General features: G+C 43.1%; 1 protein-coding gene across 1 annotated transcript; it reads left to right on the top strand.

Moving 5' to 3' along the window:
- Positions 1 to 7,421: 7,421 nt before the first annotated feature.
- LOC124658021 (OVARIAN TUMOR DOMAIN-containing deubiquitinating enzyme 1-like) lies at positions 7,422 to 14,176 on the top strand. Its single transcript, XM_047196473.1, has 10 exons — positions 7,422 to 7,889; positions 12,265 to 12,312; positions 12,413 to 12,448; positions 12,554 to 12,613; positions 12,695 to 12,778; positions 12,888 to 13,004; positions 13,113 to 13,168; positions 13,249 to 13,304; positions 13,384 to 13,484; positions 13,693 to 14,176. The coding sequence occupies exons 1-10, from the start codon at positions 7,422 to 7,424 to the stop codon at positions 13,915 to 13,917; spliced, it is 1,251 nt and encodes a 416-aa protein (XP_047052429.1). The 3' UTR covers positions 13,918 to 14,176.
- Positions 14,177 to 21,238: the final 7,062 nt, after the last annotated feature.

Below are 21,238 nucleotides of genomic sequence, written 5' to 3'. Positions count from 1 at the left end.
CCATGCTTCGTCCGTGGAGGAGTCGTCAGCCGTCCGCAGGTGACAATTCATACCTTGGTGTTCTCTCACTCGTACGTAGGATCTATTTTGCTTTGTCCTGACCATTAGATCCATGAGATGCAAGGAAGACACATGGGAGTCAAAGCACAACAAATTCATGGCAATGAATAAGGCAATTTAAACACAAGATCCAATGTAGATATGATCAATAAATATCTACCTCATAATTGATTACCAATTGTCCTAGGACAAGAGGTATTAGGAAATATTTCCCGGTGGTAGTTTGTAAGTATACATAAGATCATATTTACAACGAACAAAGCATATGGTAAAAGATAAGAGTTAACCATCATGCAAAGATAGTTTCTTGATAGCTTCATTTAGTCATACCAACATGCAAGGCAATTAATAGTATTCATACCAACATGCAAAGCAATTAATAGTATTCATACCAACATGCAAAGCAATTAATAGTATGACTTGAAGCACATGGTTTTCCAAAAATGTATTGAGGGACACGTTGTGAAAAACCATGCCAAGAAAAACTTTCACAAATAAGATCCACAAAGATATTAGCAATGAAGCCATTTAAGCAAATTGGAGCTTGTTTGAGCAAACATGCCACATAGGAGAGAGATAATTTACGGTATCAATTCTTTGTGACACAACCTAAAATGTTCACATTTTCTAGGCTTGTAATATGCACAAAGCTTATTATTCCCCCATAATGTGATAAGGAATTTATTTTCACAAGAGGCAAATAAGATCCAAGTAGAGATATTAATGGACATTAGAATTTGAATTTCTCATGAAGATGACATACCACATAGCGACTAGATAATCTCGCAATATCAATTCTAAGTGATATTCCTCATGTACACACATTGTTTAGGATCATGAAATTCCCAAAGGAATATCACTCCCCCAAAATGGGATTGTCCATTAATCGGTCATAAGAGCCATATAAGATACGGCAAGATGCAAAGAGGCTCCAACACAAACACAAATACATGGTGTGCAACCCAACATGCATAGACTTGATTTCTCAAGCAAAACTATTAGGAAGCACAACATATACAAACACATGTTAGGAACAAAACTAACACATGCAAAGGGGCGAGTAACTTTTAATATAAATGAGTTGAGAACATGTTACCGCAAGGAGGAACATTGGAAATATGATAGTAGCAAGATAATCAAAAGACTTGGCTTGATATAATATAAATGATGAAGATCCCTTAATTCTTCATGATGTAGCCAAGTCTCCAATGCCCTCCAACAAGCACCTATTGATCAAGTTTTGGATTGTTGATCCCCAACTAAGTTGGGTCCTAAGAGGTTAGTCACAATAGGCTTGGCAACCCAAATGGTTCTTTTCTTGACACCACTTTGAGTACCAACAAATTTGGCAAACACATTGCCACCCTCATCCTTACGAAGAGAATAAGCATCATCAATGGTGATAGAGTTGGATGAGGTACCAATAGTGCACAAGGAGGAGATGTGGCCCTTCTCACGGCATATGTAGCAAGTTCTTTTCTTCTCCTTCTTCTCACTAGGTTTCTCCACAATGGGAGCATTGGCTTGTTTCTTCTTGGGAAGTGGCATTTTTTCAACTTGAGGTTGAATATGAGTTTGAGCTTGAGGCCGCTTCCCTTTTTGCTTCTTCTTCAAAGGGCAAGATCTAACATGGTGCCCTTCAATATTGCACTTGAAGCAAACAATCTTGGCCGGGTCTTTGACTTGTACTTGGCCCTTCTTCTTGTTGTTGTTCTTGGACTTGTTCTTGATGTTGGATTTGAATCCAAGTCCACTCTTGTCATTGGGGGATTGTTGCATACTCAACATCGTGTCAAGTTTGCATTTCCCTTCATGACCCTTTACCAAGTCATTCTTCAAAGAAGTGACTTGGGCCTTGAGCTCTTTGATTTCCTCTACATGGTTAGTAACAACACAAGTACTAGAGGAAGTAGAATCTTCATTGTTAGAGCAACAAGGCAAGGAAGATAATTCATCACAAGATTTAGCAATATTATGAGTGGATGAATTACTAGGACTAGCACATGGCAATATAGCATTTTGGGTAGTAGTGCTAGTATCCACATGAGGCTCACAAGGTGTTTCCTTTGATATGATAGCCTCATGAGCTAACTTTAGCCTATCATGAGAAGCTAGAAGATCCTCATGGGAGCTAGAAAGCTTTCCATGATTTTCTTCCAATTTCCCATAATTTCTAGTTAGCAACTCAAGTTGAGCCCTTAGCTCAACATTCTCCTTCAAGATAGATGCTTCACAAGAAGTAGAGTTAGTAGCACAAGCATCATCACAAGACATATTAAGAAGAGAGGGTAACATAGCATGCTCTTTTAAATATGAAGCTTGTAGTTGCTCATAGGACTTGGTGAGGATAGAGTGTTCGCTCTCCAAGGCCTTGTGGGCCTTGTCTAGATCATCTAGATCCTTAACAAGTTTATCATGACCAACACCAACTTTGGACTTTTCATTTTTAAGCAATTTTAATTTAGCTTTAGCATGGTCTCTTTCTTTAGTGAGTTTAGCAAATATTTCATTTTGAGACACCTCAAGGGTTTCAAGTTGTTCCTCAAGAGAGGCTACGGTCTCTTGTTCTTCTTCAAGGTCATTCTTTAAAGATGCTACATCATCGGCATACTCTCGTTCAAGAGCACCCTTTTTATCAATGGTGTTCTCATGCATCCAAATAAGTTTTTGGCTCTCAATAGCGGTAGTCAAGATTTCAAAGAAGTGAGAGCTAGCAATTTTATCTTTGTAAAGAACCTTGAATACACTCTCACCTTTATCGCGTAGAGAGACAACCCAATCCTCTTCTTCATATTCATCCTCATCCTTATCACCACGAGAAATATTAGGTTCCATGGTAGGAGGTACCGTGGAACCCTTGGCCATAAGGCATATATGAGGACCGTGAGATAAAGATGAGGAGTTACTTGAGGCTCCTTTCAAGATCTTGTCTTGACCAATAGAATCTTTGGTTTCCTCTACATTGTTAGCCACACAACAACTAGAGGAAATAGAAGCATTTTTATCATGGCCACAAGACAAATCAAGCATATCATCATGAGATTTATTCAAGCAACTTACACATGATATGCAAGGACTATCAACACAAGCATGTAAATCATTTCTAGTGCTAGATGTGTTTAAGTCCAAAGATGAAGCATTGCAATGAGATAGAGATGAAGAATCATCAATAGTAAGCTCAATATCAACATTGCAATTTTCATCACCACTCACCATATCATTACCTTGTGTCTTACCACACTTTGGTGAAGTGGATGAAGATGAGAACTCATCACGGCCGGAAGTGGAAGCAAAACAATCATCCTCAATGATATTGGACACATCATATTTATCTTGAAGCTTTGTCCATAATTCATGAGCGCTCCCAAAAGGCATGATTGAAGAAGTAACTACATTGCTCACAACAATGGAAAACACATGAGAAGCAAGAGCATCGAGGCAAGAGTTTTTCTCCTCCTCAAGAGATAAATTTTTAGGATCCTTAGGAGAAGAAAAACCCATGCCAAGAAATCGCTCCATGTCCGGGGACATACGCCGTAAAATATTAAGCACATAAATTTTCCATAGATCATAATTTGTGCCATCAAATATAAACAAGTTATTGTGCACTAATCCCCTAACCGACATCTTTACTCTCAAGGCGGTTAAGCCTACGAATGAGAGACCTTGCTCTGATACCAATTGAAAGGACATGGATGTCGCCTAGAGGGGGGGTGAATAGGCGATTTAAAACTTTTACGAGATGGGCTTAACAAATGCGGAATAAAACTAGCGTTTACTTTGTCAAGCCCAAAGCCTATATACTATTGTTCACCTATGTTCACCAACAACTTATTCTAAGCAATGGTTCACCTACGTGCACCAACAACTTATGCTAAGCAATACAAGCAAGTATGTGATAGCAAGATATATATAACTTCAAGCACGATGGCTATCACAAGGTAAAGTGCATAAGTAAAGAGCTCGGGTATAGAGATAACCGAGGCACGCGGGAGACGATGATTTATCCCGGAGTTCACACTCTTGCGAGTGCTAATCTCCGGTGGAGAGGTGCGGTTGCTTAGTGCTCCCGAACGCCACAAGAGGCTCACCTTGAGGTGTGGTTGCTCGATGCACACCAACGCCACAAAGGCCTCACCCCAAGATGCGGTACTCACACCACACACCGAACGCCACGAAGGCGCCTCACCTAGATCTCCGGTGACCCTCGCCACAAAGGCCTAGGTCACGGTTCCACTAAGGGATTTCCTTCGAGGCGGAAACCGGGCCTTACACAAAGATTGGGGCACACATCCACAACTTAATTGGAGGCTCCCAACAAATCGCCACAAAGGCCTAGAATCCGTCTAGGGTTCCAAGAACCCAAGAGTAACAACCTTCTTGCTTTCACCTCCACGAATCACCGTGGAGAACTCAAACCGATGCACCAAATGCAATGGCAAGAACACCACAAAGATGCTCAAGTCCTTCTCTCTCAAATTCCAACAAAGCTACAAAAGCTATTGGGGGAATAAGAGAGGAAGAACAAAGAGGAGAACACAAAATTCTCCAAGATCTAGATCCCAAAGATTCACTCACAAAGAGATGATTTGGTTTGGTCAAAGTGTGGATCTAGATCTCCTCTCTTTTCCCTCAAAATGGGGCAAGAATCATGGAGGGATAGAGAGATAGGGCAAGATTCTCAAGAACAACAATGGAGGAGAGAGAGAGTGGAAGAAGCAACAGCCCAAGGAGGAAGAAGGGGGTATTTATATCCCCCCAAGAAAATCGAGCCGTTGCAGACTTTCGAGGGCCGGATAATCCGGCCTAAGTTGGGGCCGGATAATCCGCCCCCCCGGATAATCCGGCCTCAGGGACAAAACCTGGTCAAAATCCGGCCAAAAATCCGGCCCCTATACTGAGCAGCAATTCCCCAGGTCCTTAGCCGATTTCGGGGGGGCCGGATATTTCCGAAATATCCGGCCCGGATAATCCGGCCCGGATATTTCCGAAATATCCGGCCCAAGTAAACTGCAGAAACACCAAAACTAAAACGGGCATAACTTTAGCATCCGGACTCCGATTTTGATGATCTTGGGCTTGTTTTGAAGCTAGGAACAAGCTCTACAAGATCATGCAGGAAACCATCATAGTCCAAAAAGGGAGGATAGAAACAAATGATGAAAGGTTTGACCTATCTAAAAAATACATACCGGTAAAACCTCCAATCTCGAAAATGCAACAAGTTGCCCGTGCAAAAACCATTCTTGATGAACTAGAGCTTGTCATGAGAATAAGTACAAGCTCTAAATCATCACATGGATAAGATCCAAATGACAACCAAGAAAGATGATGAACCAAACTCGAAAACGCAACAAGTGATCTATGCGAAATCCGTTTTCGATGAACTAGAGCTTGTCATGAGAATAAGCACAAGCTCTAAAACATCACATGGATAAGGTCCAAATAACAACCAAGAAAGATGATGCAAGGATGCAAAGGTTTGAGCTCTCTCCGAACGATACGATCGAGTTACTCACTCGAGAGCCCTCTTGATAGTACGGCAACTAAACTATAAACCGGTCTCCAACTACACTAAGAGACCGGTGAGAAAGAAACCCTATCAAGAGCAAACCTTATACTTGCGCATTCCACTTGAGCTTGATGACGACGATCTTGACCTCAACAAGATGGAACGCCTTTCTTGCTTGTGCTTGCTTGACGAAGTCTTGTAGATTGCTCCCCCATAAACCACCATGGGAGAGCTTCTTCTTCGGCGCATCTTCGCATAACCATGACCACCATGTGGATTGCTCCCCCATAATCCACCATGGGAGAGCTTCTTCTTTGGCGCATCTTCACATATCCATGAACACCATATGGATGGCAAGACTCAAGCAAAGGATCTCTTCGAGATGGCTCATCTTGAACTTGCACATCATTTCTCCATGGCAAGCTTCAAGCTTATGAACTCTTCGAGTTGGCTCATCTTGAACTTGCACTACATTTCTTCATTCTTCATCATGTTGATGTCTTGAAGTAACTTGAGGGCTCACTACATCTTCATCTTCAAGACATACTTGACACTTGATATCCTTCATCAATTTCTTCTTATTGCAACCTTGAAGCCAACATATGGTTCAAGAATTGCCTATGGACAACTCCTACAAATATAACTCAATGCAAACATTAGTCCATAGGGATTGTCATTAATTACCAAAACCACACATGGGGGCTCCATGCACTTTCATACACGCCATCAATATGGTATCTACAAAATATCATATTTGTTGATAGATTTTTCTAAAAGTTTCGTTAAACTTTAGTTGGATTGATTAAAAACAAACCTTAAGCCTTGGGAGGGAGGTAGTACAACACTAGTATCTTTTATCTAGTTGTTTTGTTGTTGTTGTTTAATGCCATGATAATGTAAAGGGATAAAATATATTTTTTCTCAAAGAATAATTACCATACCAACTATAAAGCACCTTACAAGTTTAACTTGGAGATGCCGATACAATTTCATCAAAACATTATCAAATCATACTATATACTTGTTATAGACAACTAATCAATCGCTCAAAAATGCCTGGCACTGACCGACAAGAGGATGGAGGCGGCGGTTGGACCTCGGGGTGTGGAGTAAAGGTGGCATGGCTAATGCATGCCCCCGCAGGTGGACTCCTCCTTGTCAGTCTCCATGGTGTGCGAGGCAAGGTGGAGGAAACGTGATGGGTGGCGCGAACATTGTCTGAGGTCATCTTAGGGCGGCAACAAAGACCGAGAATCGCGTTAGGGCGGGGGTGGCGGTGGAACATAACACCCACATATATGGTTCATGGGCAGCCCGACCCAAGGCCCGGCCAAAAAACCCCGGGCCTATGCCTGAAAATGTTGGCCCAACACCCAGACTAGGTCGGGCCTGGATAGCCTGAAAACAACGATTAAAGAAGCGTCCCGGCCCATGGCCCAAGGGGGTTTTGACCAGCCCGAGCTTGGGCTTGATTTTTCACCATCGGGCTTTTCTCGGTCCGACCCGAGACATGGCCAGGTATACACCCACATGTGAGGAAAACGATGTTTGTGCAACTTTGAGCAAGTTTTCTCTAAATTTAAAGACTAATGGGTCGTTTTGGAGAATTTCCTGAACAACTTTTTGTTGATAGAAAAGATTTTGGAAAATCAACCAGAGAGAGAGGGCGTTCTTTTCTACATAGCCCAATAGCTGGGCCGTCGTCAGAATCCATCCTCCTCCACCTTCCTCTTTCTTAGCGAAAAGGCATCGTCCGCGGAAACAGAGCAGTCCTCGTCTCCACCACCTTCCCCTGGCCCGAATCCATCCTCCTCCACCTCCCCCCTTCCCGCCTCTCCCAACCGCCAAAATGGACGGCCGCCGCCCTTCTCCTCACGCCGACGACCCCACTTGCGGCGGCGGAGGGGCCAACTCCTCCATCACGCCCCAAGAGCCCGAAGTCTCCTCCCCAGCTGCCTCTCCTCCCCGCGCGCACCACTCCGGTCAGCCGGGGAGGTCGATCTTCGTCAACGAGGACACGAGTGGCGGTCCGACCATTGGCGCCACCTCGTCCTCCGCCTGGGGACCTGTCGAAGACCGAGAATCCAAGATCACGGACAAGACCGTCGCCCCCTTCCTCTTAGGGCCGCGGCGTTTGAGCAGCCCAACGGGGGGCTCGGACTCGGACTCCGACGACGACGACGACGACCGCTGGGGCGGCTTCAGCGACCGTACATGCGGCGGCGCCTCAACGTCGCTGAGCTCTCCCGACGCCTACGACTACCGGACCTTCTTCGCCGACCCACCTCCACCTTCCTACGAGGAGACGCATCACGAGGTACTATTGCAAGAAAACCCTAACTTCTTGATTCGGGATTGTCCCTGTCACTATTCTGATGATTTCTTATGAAAGATCGATTCTCTAAATGGTATGGTTTGGATCTTTGGTCAGGACTTGCGATTGGATGGAAAATTTCACTTTTAACAGCACACCCCAAAAAAATTCTGTGGTCTCAGATATCGAATCTTGCAATGGTTACAAGTTTCCAGTAATACTGCTCAACTTAGTTCGTTCTTGATTTATATCTTCTCTTTGAATAGTATTCCTCAGATATGAAATATTGAATCTTGCAATTTGGAATCTTACAAGTTATGATATTCGTGATGCTTCCCCCACATTTCATGCTAAGTTCATTTGGGATGTCAATGGTGCTTGTTCATTTACAAGATCAGTCATACGTGCTTTACCTTTGAGGCCTGTAAATCTTAGTGCTGTTAAAGTCCTATACGACTGTCTCTTTTAGGGATATAAGGTAGAATTCGAAAAGAAACTGAAGTTCTGTATACTGCTAAAGCATCCCTATGTATATATTGCTTAATAACGGAAATTTTCGCTTGGTTAGAGCAAACCTAAAGATTCTATCTACGCATTGCTTCTATTTTGGAGTGTAGATTGCCTGGGTCGAGATCCAAGACTGTAGCAATTGTACTAATGCTAAATGCTATATGGTCAGACGTCATTTCTCTTTTATGTCTTCACAGTTCATATTTATCTTTTGGCCTTGCATGAATTTTATCGTTGTGTGTTAACTTTCTGTATAAAAATTGAATCATGGCATAGATAATGATCGGCAATAACATGAATTGTTTGTACATCTGAACGTTCCTTAGCTTGCTACTTGAGATTTTATTTTCCCGCAAATCGTGCTAATATAGATGGTAGACATGTGCTGTCCAACATTTTTTTACAGTAGCACAGTACCCTAAAAACATAATATGATTCTTTCCAATAATTCATTTGTTAAATCTTATGTTTGTTGCTCAGTTATGCAACATATTCTTCTTGTTTAGTGCACTTTTACAAGAACCAATGTTTATGTTTTAGATCTCCTACAATCATGGCCACTAATATGAACAGTGACTAGTTCTAGTTCACCATCTCTTTGATACCAAAACGTAATGTGACACGAGACCAGAAATTATAAGTTATGATATTCGTGATGGTTCTCCACATTTCTTGCTAAGTTCATTTGGGATTTCAATGGTACCCGTTCATTTACATGATCAGTCACATGTGCTTTACCTTTGAGGCCTGTAAAAATCTTGGTGCTATTGAAGTTGTATATTATTGTCTCTTTCAGGGATATAAGGTGGAATTGGAAAACAAATTGAAGTTTTATATTGCTTCTGCATCCCTATGTACTGCTTAATAATGGAAAATTTCGCTTGGTTTGAGCAAACCTAGGGATTCTATATATCCATTCCTTCTATTTTGGAGTGTACATAGCCTGGGCCAAGATCTTAGACTGTAGCAATTGTAGTAATACTAAATGCTATATGGTCATAAGTCATTTCTTTTTATGGTCTTCAAAGTTCTTGCCCTTGTATGAATTTGATCGTTGTGTAATATCTTCTGTCTGTATAAAAATAGAATTATGGCATAGATAACGATTGGCAATAGCATGAATAGTCTGTACCTCTGAACATTCCTTAGCTTGCTAGTTGAGACTTATTTCCCACAAATCTTGCTAATTTAGATGGTAAACATTTGTTGTCCAACGATTTTACAATAGCGGAATACTGTCAGAACATAATATGATTCTTTCCACCGATTCCTAATCTTTTGTTTGTGGCTCAGTTATGCAACAGATTCTTCTTGTTTTGTGCACTTCTACAAAAAACTAGTTAAGGGTACATGCTTCGCATGATAAGAAGAAAAATACGTGATCCTTTTAAAGAAAAATGCACGCAGTGACAGGAAGTGATTTGTCTCAACAAATGCCTATCCAACATGATAATCACAGGGAATTTCTTGTGAAAGCAAACGTGTGTACGTAATACTGAATTGTAAGCATCATGATTTCTACTATATATGATGACTGAGAGTCGCTACACTATAAAAAAGAGAAACATCAGCGGCTTACTCGGCTTACTCCTCGTATCAAAAAACAAAAAATAGTACTCCCTTCAATCTAAAATACTTCTATAAAATACATATGTATTTAGATGTGTTTTATTTTATAAATTTACTCATTTTTGAACAAATATTTTGGATCGGAATTAGTACTGGGTACACATTTGCAGGTTTGTAACCTGCTTAATTAGAAGCCGCATGCCGTTTTTGTCTCCATGTTTTCTGGTCGATAGTTTTTTAAAAACTGTCTGGTAGGTTGCTACAGTAGTACTGCATGTGCTCTCTCTTGCGAAGTAGGTAGAAAATTCTAGAGAGCCCGGTAGAATCGTTGCAACGTACAGAATTATCCAGAGAGATGGCAGAGGTAACAGAAGTATCCAGAGAGATGTCAGAGGTAGGGGAGAGCGAATCCCTGCTCTGACAACCGTTAGATTTGCCTATCGAATGGCATACATGTTGCCACGAAGCTCCCTACTTAAAGACAACAGATGTGAGCCGTCTGATTAAAACGATCCAACGGCCTACGTTATTGGATATTCATACACTATATAGGAGTATAGAAAACAATGTTCATATTCGTAACCTTATGCTCAGAGTCAATGTTCATGTAAAGTGTGCTGGATCTCCTACAAACATGAACAGTGACTACAGTCCTAACTGAAATTAAAAGTAGCCATCTTGCAAACTGTTCACAACTCTTCTTTAAAATGAAATAAAAACCTGCATGTATTTGCGACTGCTTTTAATGACTTACTGAAGTAAAACCAGTGCAGTACCTATCCCAACTCAAAGTTTGTCCAAAGGATGATAGAGATAAGAATTCTAGGTAAGCACTAGGTAGCATAGAAAATTAAATGTACTAGCCAATTGTAATTAGTTGACTCTGTATGGAGAATAACATCTAGAGGCAAAGTTTGCAACTAAAGTTTTGTTGATCTAGCCTGAACTGAAAATGCCGTGAGAAACATCAATAAATTGCTCATATAAGTACAGGGCTGTATGCATGTCATAAATCTTGTATGTAGACAATCTAAAATAGTTTCCAGTATACTACTAATTGCATATACAAAATTCTGGAAGCCAAACTAGTTACTTGTTTCTTTCATTCGTTGCACAGAACTTAGTTATTGTACCACACTAGCTGCGTATGCAGCATCTTTTTGGAAACTAGTTAGCAGTAAGCCCACAGCTATGATATATCTGTAAAATCGGGTGGAATATATTACCAAATTTAACTGCCAGATATCCTGATTTGGGATTTCTTTTAAGAATTTGGTAATATATGTAATGCCCATGTTTAGAATGTTCTAATTCACAATTTTTTTGATACCAACGCGAAGTGTGACTCGAGACCAGATATTATAAGTTGTGCTACTCTTTATGGTTTCCCTCATTTCTTGCTAAGTTTGTTTGGGATGTCAATGGTGCTTGTTCATTTACAAGATCAGTCATATGTGCTTCACCTTTGAGGCCTGTAAAATCTTGGTGCTGTTAAAGTCCTATATGATTGTCTCTTTTAGGGATATAAGGTGGAATTCAGAAACAAATTGAAGCTCTGTATACTGCTAAAGCATCCCTATGTATTGCTTAATAACAGATTTTTTTTTTTGCTTGGGTTGGGCAAACCTAGAGATACTATCTATGCATTCCTTCTATTTCGGAGTCTACATAGTCCGGATCGAGATCTTAGACTGTAGAAATTGTACTAATGCTAAATGCTGTATGGTCATACGTCATTTCTTTTTATCGCATTTTTACAATAGCGGAATACCCTAAAAACATAATGTGGCAATGTACTGCACCAACTGGGTATGCAGCTTCTGTTTAGCAACTAGTTAGCACTAAGCCCACATATATGATCTATCTGTAAAATCGTGTGGATTTTGGTACCAATTTAACTGCCAGACATCCTTTTGTTCCAAGGAATGAACATGTCGGATTGTAATAATATAAATGTATATTTCCTTTTCATTAGTCAATGACAACCAATTCCTGTTGGATTTCAGTGCAATACTCCAAATTTGGTTATTAAAGCAATTGGTGTGGATAGCCAGTGTATATCATTTTATTGAAAATGCCTGCATTACAGTAGAGGGTGTGTCTTAGTGACTGCTCCATGGAGTTTTGATTGATGTAGTAAGGATTCAGTGGGCATGCAGTCCATCCCATGGTCATTTTGATTTGATTTATTCCTGTTTATCCCAAGCAGGATAGTAATTATCGCTTATGTTGTTTTGTGGAGCTTAAATGTGATCGCACGTAAATGCATACCCCTTATCATCTATAGTGCCCTTTTCAGATTCTTGGACATTCTTTTTGGAGACATGAGGATGCGCCATGTGATGATGTGAGTGACGGTTTCTTTTTATAATGTCTAGTCCAATTAACTTTCCCTCATTGGTTCTTTGTTAACCTCTTTGTACCTTCAGTTTTCTATGGTTTTGCAGACATCGCAGAATGGCGGCCCCAAAATTCATGAAAAGGTTAATTTTCTTATTGAGTATGCTCATATGCTGGATGCTAAGAGGTGGCACTTTGAGGAAACTGCATTGGTCTGTAATATACTAACTGAAATGTTCTTGGTGCAGGAGCCTTTATCATCTCTAGAGTCCGAATTTGTATACGAACCTATGAAAGATAAATCAAATGTAAATACGACTTGTGAACCATAAAATTTGTACTTGTTTTGTTTACTCACTTGTTCTCACCTATTATGTGGGCTTTTGCAGAAGCTTTTGGCTAATTACTCTGAATACCGGAAAGTAGCTGGAGATGGGAGTTGCTTCTACAGATCGTTCTTATATTCATATCTGGTATGCTGATATCTTGTTGATTCATCCTTGCTGCTGATTTTTTTCTAGTTCTCCACCTTAAAGTTTGTGGCACCTAGTGATGATTTCATTTTGTCCATTGGGCCTATAGGAGCAGCTTGTGAAAGTATCTCCTGACGAGGAACTACGCTTAATTGGGACGCTTGAACCATTGTTGGAGAAGTTCCAAAGACTTCATTTGCCTGGTTCATATGCTGATGGTCATAATGTAAGACATCTTGCATAGTTTCATTTACCAATTTGTTTAATTCTACAGATCAGAACCACCAATTGCAATCAAGCCATATATACTCATAATAATTTGTGATCCATCCAGGCTTTTGTGAACTTGATACTAAGATGTATGGACCAAAAACAAACTCTATCAGTAAGGTGGGTTCACAACTTCACATTGATATTACCACAACAATTAACTATACTGCACACTTATGTTATAAATGTTTTTTTTGCAGTGACTATGAAGATTGGCTTTTCCAGGAGAGTCAGAATGAGCAGAATTTTGCAAATAGTGAGAAAACAGAACAACTTTCTCACCTATGTTTCTACCTTATTTTAATTTTCTGACTCCAGCTATTTTTATTATCTAGTCATATCCTATCTTCGACTGGTGACAGCGATTCAGATATGCACTGAGGTTGAAAAGTTTAGCGATGCCATACCTGAGCTTGATCCATTGTATCCTGAAGGGGTGAGTGTTTACTTTTTTGTGTGGTCTGAAATGTAGTAATAGGTATGGTATTTGTCTTGTTGTCTGCTAGTTATGCTTTTTGTGTGATGCAACTATGGTAAGAGCAAATTGGGCACATCATGTTAGTTATACCTGCAGGTGAGTTTGGTTGTACAAAATTGATGTAACTTCCTCACTTTTCCACATCCTTTGTGTTTTCAAATTGCAGTGGTGCAGAGGGAAAGTCATCCCAATGGAGAAAGATGCATTGGAAGTCCATCTGGTCGCGCTCACGGACGTATTACATGTGCCCCTTCGGATTGTCATTATTGACATTTCACCGATTGCGGAGCCAAACATCCACACAATCTACGAGTCACCAGAGGCTTTTCCCGTAGTTCCTCGTGTGACGCTGCTGTGTAGGCCAGGGCACTACGATATCATCTACCAGTAGTACTTGTAGGAAGTCGTGGATACCGTAGCATGAGATATACTATGGTCAAGCCTTATCAGAGTCAGGTTACATGTAAATTACTCATGTTGTGTACACATGGTGCACTGATTCTATCCTTTCTGCATACGTACAGAAATCTATAAGATTTCTTTCTGGGTTAGGAAAACGTGGCTGAAATTATGTGCTGGAAGGAGCAGCAAGTTTAGAACTACGACATTTTTATCGAAATTATGTGCTGGAACGAGCAGCAAGTTTATGAGCTGTTGAGGAAGAAAGAGTATTACAGGTTTTGATTTCACGCTGTGATGAGGTAAAGTCCGATGATGTATTTTCGTTAAAAATTATTACTGTATAATAGCTAGTATCTTACAAGTTACAGAAGCAAGCCATTTTCTCAAAAGTAAACATGGGAACAATTTCATCAAACCATTTCTAGCGTCTACTACCAGAAATTACTGTCGTCCCACGCGGTGCTCTGCTTCGTGTCGAGGCTTCTGATATACTTGGCCATGAACCTCCAGATGCGCTCATCGTGCCCGCGACACCAGCCGGAGAGCTCCTTGACGCCGCGCTCCGCGACGGCGAAGGCTTCCACGTGCAGTGACAGAGCGGCCAGGGCCCTGACGTAGAGCAGGTAGGCGGTCGGGTCCATGGGGAAGGCGGCGAGGAGCCCCTCGCCGACGGCGCGCACGCGATCCACGTCGCCGTTGCCGACTTCGAACTCCAAGTAATCATCCCAGCCTTGCTTGCCGAAGCCGCCGCCGCCCCGCGGGAGCCGACGCACCCACCGCTCGAGCACCCGCCGCTGCCCGTCGACGTCGCCGGCTCTGCGCTCTGCCAGTGACCAGCTCCAGTACACGAAATTCTCAATGGCGGAGTCGGAGAGCGCGGCGAGTGCTCGCTCGCAGACGGCGCGGCCGGCCTCGATGCCGCCGCCTCCGTCCTTGAGCTCGAACGTCACGAAGCCGGCCCACAGCTTGGCGTTCCCGGGGTCGGCGGCCGTGCCGGCCTCGAATTCTGCTCGCTTGGCGGCGGCAGCTGCTGTCTCCTCTGCCATCGTCGTACCAGGTTACGGCCGGTTGTCGATCTTCGAGTTGGTGCAATGCGATGTAGGCCGTCGCGTGGGTACTTATTGAGGATGATGATTCGCTTGGTAGTCCGCATCAGATCGGACTCGGATGCAACAACATCAGAACGGCGCCAGGGGTCTCATGGATCACAGTCCGATGGTAGTACGTACTCCGTAATTGTGATATCACGAAATCCTCTTTAGCCACGGAGACGCACACCATCAAGTGATCAAACGCACCAACACAAAACAACTGAAAAATAGGACTTACATTTTTTTTTTTTTGCGAGGAAAGATCAAGTGATATTATACCAGGAAGCTTACAGAACAACCCAAAGAAACAAAGAAATTACAAGCCGGTCCTGCAAGCAAACGAAGACGACAACAACAACGAAGACGTACTACGGCGCGCCGCCGCCGCTCCTCCACTACAGCCCTGGAACGGAAGGAGACCCCTGGCGGACGGGAAGTCGACAGAACTCGGCTCCGAGGAACCTCCACCTTGCATCGCTGACGCCATCCTCGATCTGGTACGGTACCACCTTCACCTTCGGCAACTCCGGCCAGATCCGCCGCCCGCGGCATCCGGCAGTGGGGAAGTCGAGGCCAGCAGCTCCGTAGACCTGCAGGCTCGACGGAGACGGTAGATCGACGCCGGGACTCCGGAGAGCACCGCCGTCGAAGGGAAGAACCACCGCCTGCAAAACCACTCCGGCCGCGCCGCTTCCGCCCCGACGCCGCCGGCTGGACACCATACGCACCCCTACTATATACACGGAGCGAGACGAGGCTCCCCCGCCCTCCCGCCGCCGGAGCGGCCGGCGGAGGCCGAGGGACCCGACGAATCGGCGCCGGCGAAGTGGGAAGCCTACGGGATTTCACAAATCGCCTCTCGTTACTGTGGACGGGGAGAGGAAGAAGTCCAGGGTCTTCTACGGAGGTCTAAATAGGACTTACATTAACGACTCCCTAATTACCAAGAACTCTAGAGAGTACATTTCTCCAGCAAAAGGTGGTTCTCAGATTTCTTTAGAGGCTGTGATTCTATTTCATGCAAACTAGTGAGCAATGTAACTACTAGCATTTGATATCAAAGACGCAAGATGGGCTTGATTGCCCCAAGTGACACGCTTCATCAACCTTCCGCACCCGTATGTCTAGGGATTAACATATGCACAAACAATTCACTCAAAGTTTATTGAAGGCACTTATCGGGGGCTTGTCGCATACAAGTGGGGTCGCAGTATCCCTACGGTGCACACAAACATGCACCCCTCACAGCCATGACATGAACAAATACAACATCCCACTCAACCCGCTTCAATAGGAAAGATCCCACCAGAACTCCCTCCATTTGCGCGAAAAGTGGGTGTAGCACCATAGGTGTGGTGAAGTTTCGTAGGTGCCATATGGTGAAACTACATATGAGTTCATGAAAGTCATGAACCTATGATGATATTCTTGATAGGAATGGCATGATTGTGTTTTCAAAACACGCAGAGCTGCTTGCAGGGTAAAAACATGTTGGTTAGGACTCGGAGTTCCCTTTTTGACTTCAGCTAGACCCATGGTTTCAAGAGAATATAATATATGCTTCAGTATTTATGGATGTATTTTTGATATCGGTTCTATTTTGCTCCATATACGCTGATCATGGGATCGTTGTTGCATGCTGATACGTTCGATCTGGATTCCTCATTGTAGTATAGGACTCGGAGTTCCCTGAGTTGCTTGCAGGGTAAAAGCATGTTGGTTAGGACTCGGAGTTGCCTTTTTGACTTCCTTTTGCAAGCTTGACCTATTTGGTGTTCATGGTTTCAAGAGAATGTAATATATGCTCCAGTATTTATGGATGTATTTTTGATATCGGTTCTATTTTGCTCTATGATACACGGATCATGGGATCGTTGTTGCATGCTGATACATTTGATCTGGATTTCTCGTTGTAGTATAGTACCACCTCTGTCCATAAATAGACGTTTAAGACTTGTTTGAATCTGGATGTATCTAGATGATACATCTAGATTTAGATAAATTTTAGACATCTATTTATAGACGGAGGGGGTAGCTTTACATGTAGAGACCAAGGTATTATAAAAACAAGAAGTGCTCGATTGGAAAAGGTGATTTCTAATATGTCTAAGCTTGCTTGAATCGTCTTTGTTTTACGAACCAACATTAATTTTGGGGTTTTATCAATGGAGAGAAACAAGCAGGACAGAGGTTTCACATGTAGCAGTGCACAAACAATTAGATACAAATTGCTTCTAACTATTGTACTCCCTCCATTTTATTAAAGTTATCTAAATTTTGTTAAATTTAAAATATACCTATATACTATTTAGTACCTTTATATATTTATTAAGCATTTAAATTTTAATAAATCTCAAACAACCTTCATGAAACGAGGCGGAGAGAGTATATCTCGTAGTCTACCGAGTTTCACACGTAGACTTCCACGAGTAACGTTACACGTATGGACTGATTTTTACGGAAACCAACTTAGGGCATGTACAATGGTTATATCTTAGCATTACCATCTAGGATAATTGATGACGTGGAGGAGAGAGAAATAGGAAAAAGAGGTTTATCTTCTCTTAACTAAGAGACCATCTCTTAGCAATAATCTGTCTCACCACTTATTTAGGAATGTCTCATTACTAGAGATAAGACTAAAAATAACTCATTGTACATCATATTTTCTTGTTATATCTAGATTACGTGGCGAGGCTAAGATAAAACAATCTTATCACCATTATTCATGCCCTTACATAATCACATGGAATCAGGCCACACGTTGTCACTTGTCAGGCCTAGAATCACGAAGTGAACAACAGATAAACCAGTCGTGTCGTACGACACCACACCACGATCCAAGGCTCCCACTCTTTGGCAGAAGTCAACCATGATAGGCGTGCAGTATAATTCGTGGACCAAATCCACTGAATCCTACCGATAAATCGAGAAGCTACAGCAAGTCAGCAACATACACCTTCCGTATGCTGCAGACGAACTACTGTGCTTCACGTGGCGCAACTCCAGCGAAGACCAGGTATACAACGCAAGTAAGAGCAGGTCTAATAACCCGCCCACCCCGTAAAATTCCGGCGACATACGGGGCAGGCGCGGTTTGGGCCGTCTAGCAGGCCTCGTATTCAGGCCGCCCCGTTTCGGCGGAATACGGGATCCAGGAAATCGGCCCCTCCGCCCACTATTTATGCTGGGCGCAGGTGCGAGTGAGGGGTTAACCCCTCACTTGCAACCCTAGCTCCGCCGTGCGCCGCCGCCGCCGCCTCCACACCGCTCCGGCGAGCAATTCCTCCCTCCGCCGCGCCGCATTCGACCCCAGCCCCAGCATGGACGCCCGCCGCCGCAGTAGCGCCTCGCCGGCGAGCGGATCGAAGCGATCCCGCTCGCCGGACAACGTGGTGGACGCGTGGCGCTTGAAATGCAAGCGCTCCGCCGCGGGGAGCCGCCGTGCGGCCTGCAAGTACGCAGGCGCGTATTACATGCCGGACTCGCTCCGGGAGTTCGCCGCCGGTGGGCGGTGGTACCGACAAGATCCGCCGCTCAAGCCGATGAGCGGCGCCGACTTCGACGCGTGGCGCGCTGAGTGGGAGCGCGAGCGCGCGGCGAAGGCGGCATGGGCGGCCATGATCGGCAGCACCAGCGGCGGAGGAGGCGGAGGCGAGGAGGAAGCGGAGGCCGGCGAGGAGGAAGCGGAGGAGGCAGAGGAGGACGCGGCATACTTGCGCGCGTTGGCCGAATCCGAGGTGGAGGCCGCCGAGAAGGCGCGGGCGGAGGCAGACGAACAGGCGGCAGCCATCGCCACCGTGGCTGAATTCCAGGCGAAGGAGGCTGCCGCCAGGGCGGAGGAGGAGGCTGCCGCCAGGGTGGAGGAGGAGGCTGCTGCCAGGTATGGCTTCGTGCCATACATCATCCTCGAGTAGCTAGGATTGCAGTAGATCGCAGTAGATCGCTATGTATATGTATGATCCAGTGTATGATCAATGAAGATGAACTATGGTTTCATTTTCCCGGGGTTTTAATTTTTAAAAATACAGGGCGAAATACGGGGTCTGCTAGACGGAATGGTTCAGCAAGACGCACTTTTGGGATACGGGGCGAAAAAGTCGCGTTATACGGGGCAGAGAAATAAGGGGCCTGGTAGACATGCTCTAAGAGTAGACGTGTTGAATCTTCAGTCTCGTAATGTATATTTTCTGAACTTCGCCTCGTAATACAAATTTTAATAGGGAAATAAGTTATCCCACGTACTGTATATGAAAGCTAAACCCCTTTGCTGGTTCCTCACCGAGTTGGGCACTGGTTCGATAAAAACTTCAACTTTAGCAGTACTTTATCGTGTTAACTATTTAGCAATAATTGTTAGACAGTAAATAACTACTCCCTCTGTTTTATAAAAGTTGTTTCTAAACACTAAATAATATCTACAAACATCCAAATTTAAATAAATCACAAACAAATGTAATGAGATAGAGGGAGTATATTTTCCTGAAAGCAATTTTTTCTGTAGTAGTCTAGAAGATCAGAAAGATACACCCATTTGCTGCAACCACAATAATTTAGGCAATGTTCATGTACATGAATAGTGCAATGAACGGTGTGCCGATAAGCTTTATAATAGTAGTTTTTGCACCGAGTTGTCAGTACTTCAATTTTAGTAGTAATTTGCCAGGTTAAGTATTTATCAGTATTTTTTTGCGAGGCTGTAAATATCTATATTTGCTCGAAATTTTTTTTCTCGGTAAAGACCATGAAGGTCAACAGTAAATTACTGACATAAGCTATGAAAAATATGTCGTTATCATCCAACAGCAATTCTTTCAGAGCATATATTTCTTTAGTGGTCATTTTTAAAAAGTGTTTCTTCAACTACGCCCTAGCGTGGTAATTTATAAACAAATGTTAAACCTCAATAGCAGTTTTCTATGGTAGTTACGTGTTAGAAAAATTTCACCGGTGCATAAATCTTCGGCGATAATTCGAAAACCCAATATTCGCCCCTTTTCACTCAGGGAAATACTATTATGCCTTTTTATGATATCACTGGAAAAATATATTTAGTCCACCTTTCGTCGCCTCTTTTACCTAGAGATAATACCATTGCCGTTCTCTACCGTATCTTTGTAAATGTATACTTACTTCACCCCACTAGTGGAAAACAGGGCTTTCGTGGGAGCCTTTTGTCGCGGGCGCGACTGCACCCGCGACAAGTGGCGTGGCCACGTCGCCCCGAAACCCTTTGGAGCGAGCTGGGCCTTTTGTCGCGCCCTTTTGTCGCGGGCTAAATCACAACCCGCGACAAAAGGGGTCTGAGGTTTGGCGCCTCCTGCCGGCACCCCTTTTGTCGTGGGTCGTAATACGGCCCGCGACAAAAGGGCCATGCCTATATATACACACAGCCAGCCCCCTGATGACCCACAAGTACAGGGGGTGTATCGTAGTACTTTCGATAAATAAGAGTGTCGAACCCAACGAGGAGCAGAAGGTGTTGACAAGCAGTTTCGATGAAGGATTCACTGTAAATGCTAACAGACAAGTTTTCAGGGGGTTTTGATATAGCAGATAAATAAAATACAAGTAAGTAATATGCGGGAATAATAATTGCAGCAAGTGGCCCAATCCTTTTTAGCACAAAGGACAAGCCGGTTTGTTTACTTATGATGACCAAACGTTCTTGAGGACAAACGGGAATTTAGTCTAGTGCTTTCGCTTCATATAGTTGATTAGTCTTCATTGTTTTGATAAGTGTTGTGTGGGTGAACCTATGCTAATGCACCGCCCTTCCTAGGACTAATACATACTTGTGATTAAACCCCTTGCAAGCATCCACAAATACAAGAAAGTAATTAAGATAAATCTAACCACAACCTTAAACTCTGAGATCCTGCTATCTCTCATGCATCGATATACCAACGGGGGTTCAGGTTGCTGTCACTCCGGCAACCCCACAATTAGCAAACGAATACAAGATGCATTAACACCATAACTTAAATATCAAACCATTAAATATTAAACCATTAAATATTACTCAACATAGTTCACTACTAACATTTAGACTTCACCCATGTCCTTGATACGTCTCAAACGTATCTATAATTTCTTATGTTCCATGCTACTTTTATGATGATACTCACATGTTTTATACACATTATATGTCATTATTATGCATTTTCCGGCACTAACCTATTGACGAGATGCCGAAGAGCCAGTTGCTGTTTTCTGCTG

The sequence above is a fragment of the Lolium rigidum genome, chromosome 1 (genome assembly GCF_022539505.1).
Source record: "Lolium rigidum isolate FL_2022 chromosome 1, APGP_CSIRO_Lrig_0.1, whole genome shotgun sequence".
In the NCBI taxonomy this organism is placed as follows: domain Eukaryota; kingdom Viridiplantae; phylum Streptophyta; class Magnoliopsida; order Poales; family Poaceae; genus Lolium; species Lolium rigidum.
This window is presented reverse-complemented; position numbering and strand designations above follow the sequence as displayed.

Coding starts and splice junctions, on each gene's coding strand:
- LOC124658021 (XM_047196473.1), top strand. CDS start 7,422: ATGGACGGCCGCCGCCCTTCTCCTCACGCCGACGACCCCACTTGCGGC. Junction 13,169..13,248: donor AAACAAACTCTATCAGTAAG/GTGGGTTCACAA, acceptor TTTTTTTTGCAG/TGACTATGAAGATTGGCTTT. Junction 13,485..13,692: donor ATCCATTGTATCCTGAAGGG/GTGAGTGTTTAC, acceptor TTCAAATTGCAG/TGGTGCAGAGGGAAAGTCAT.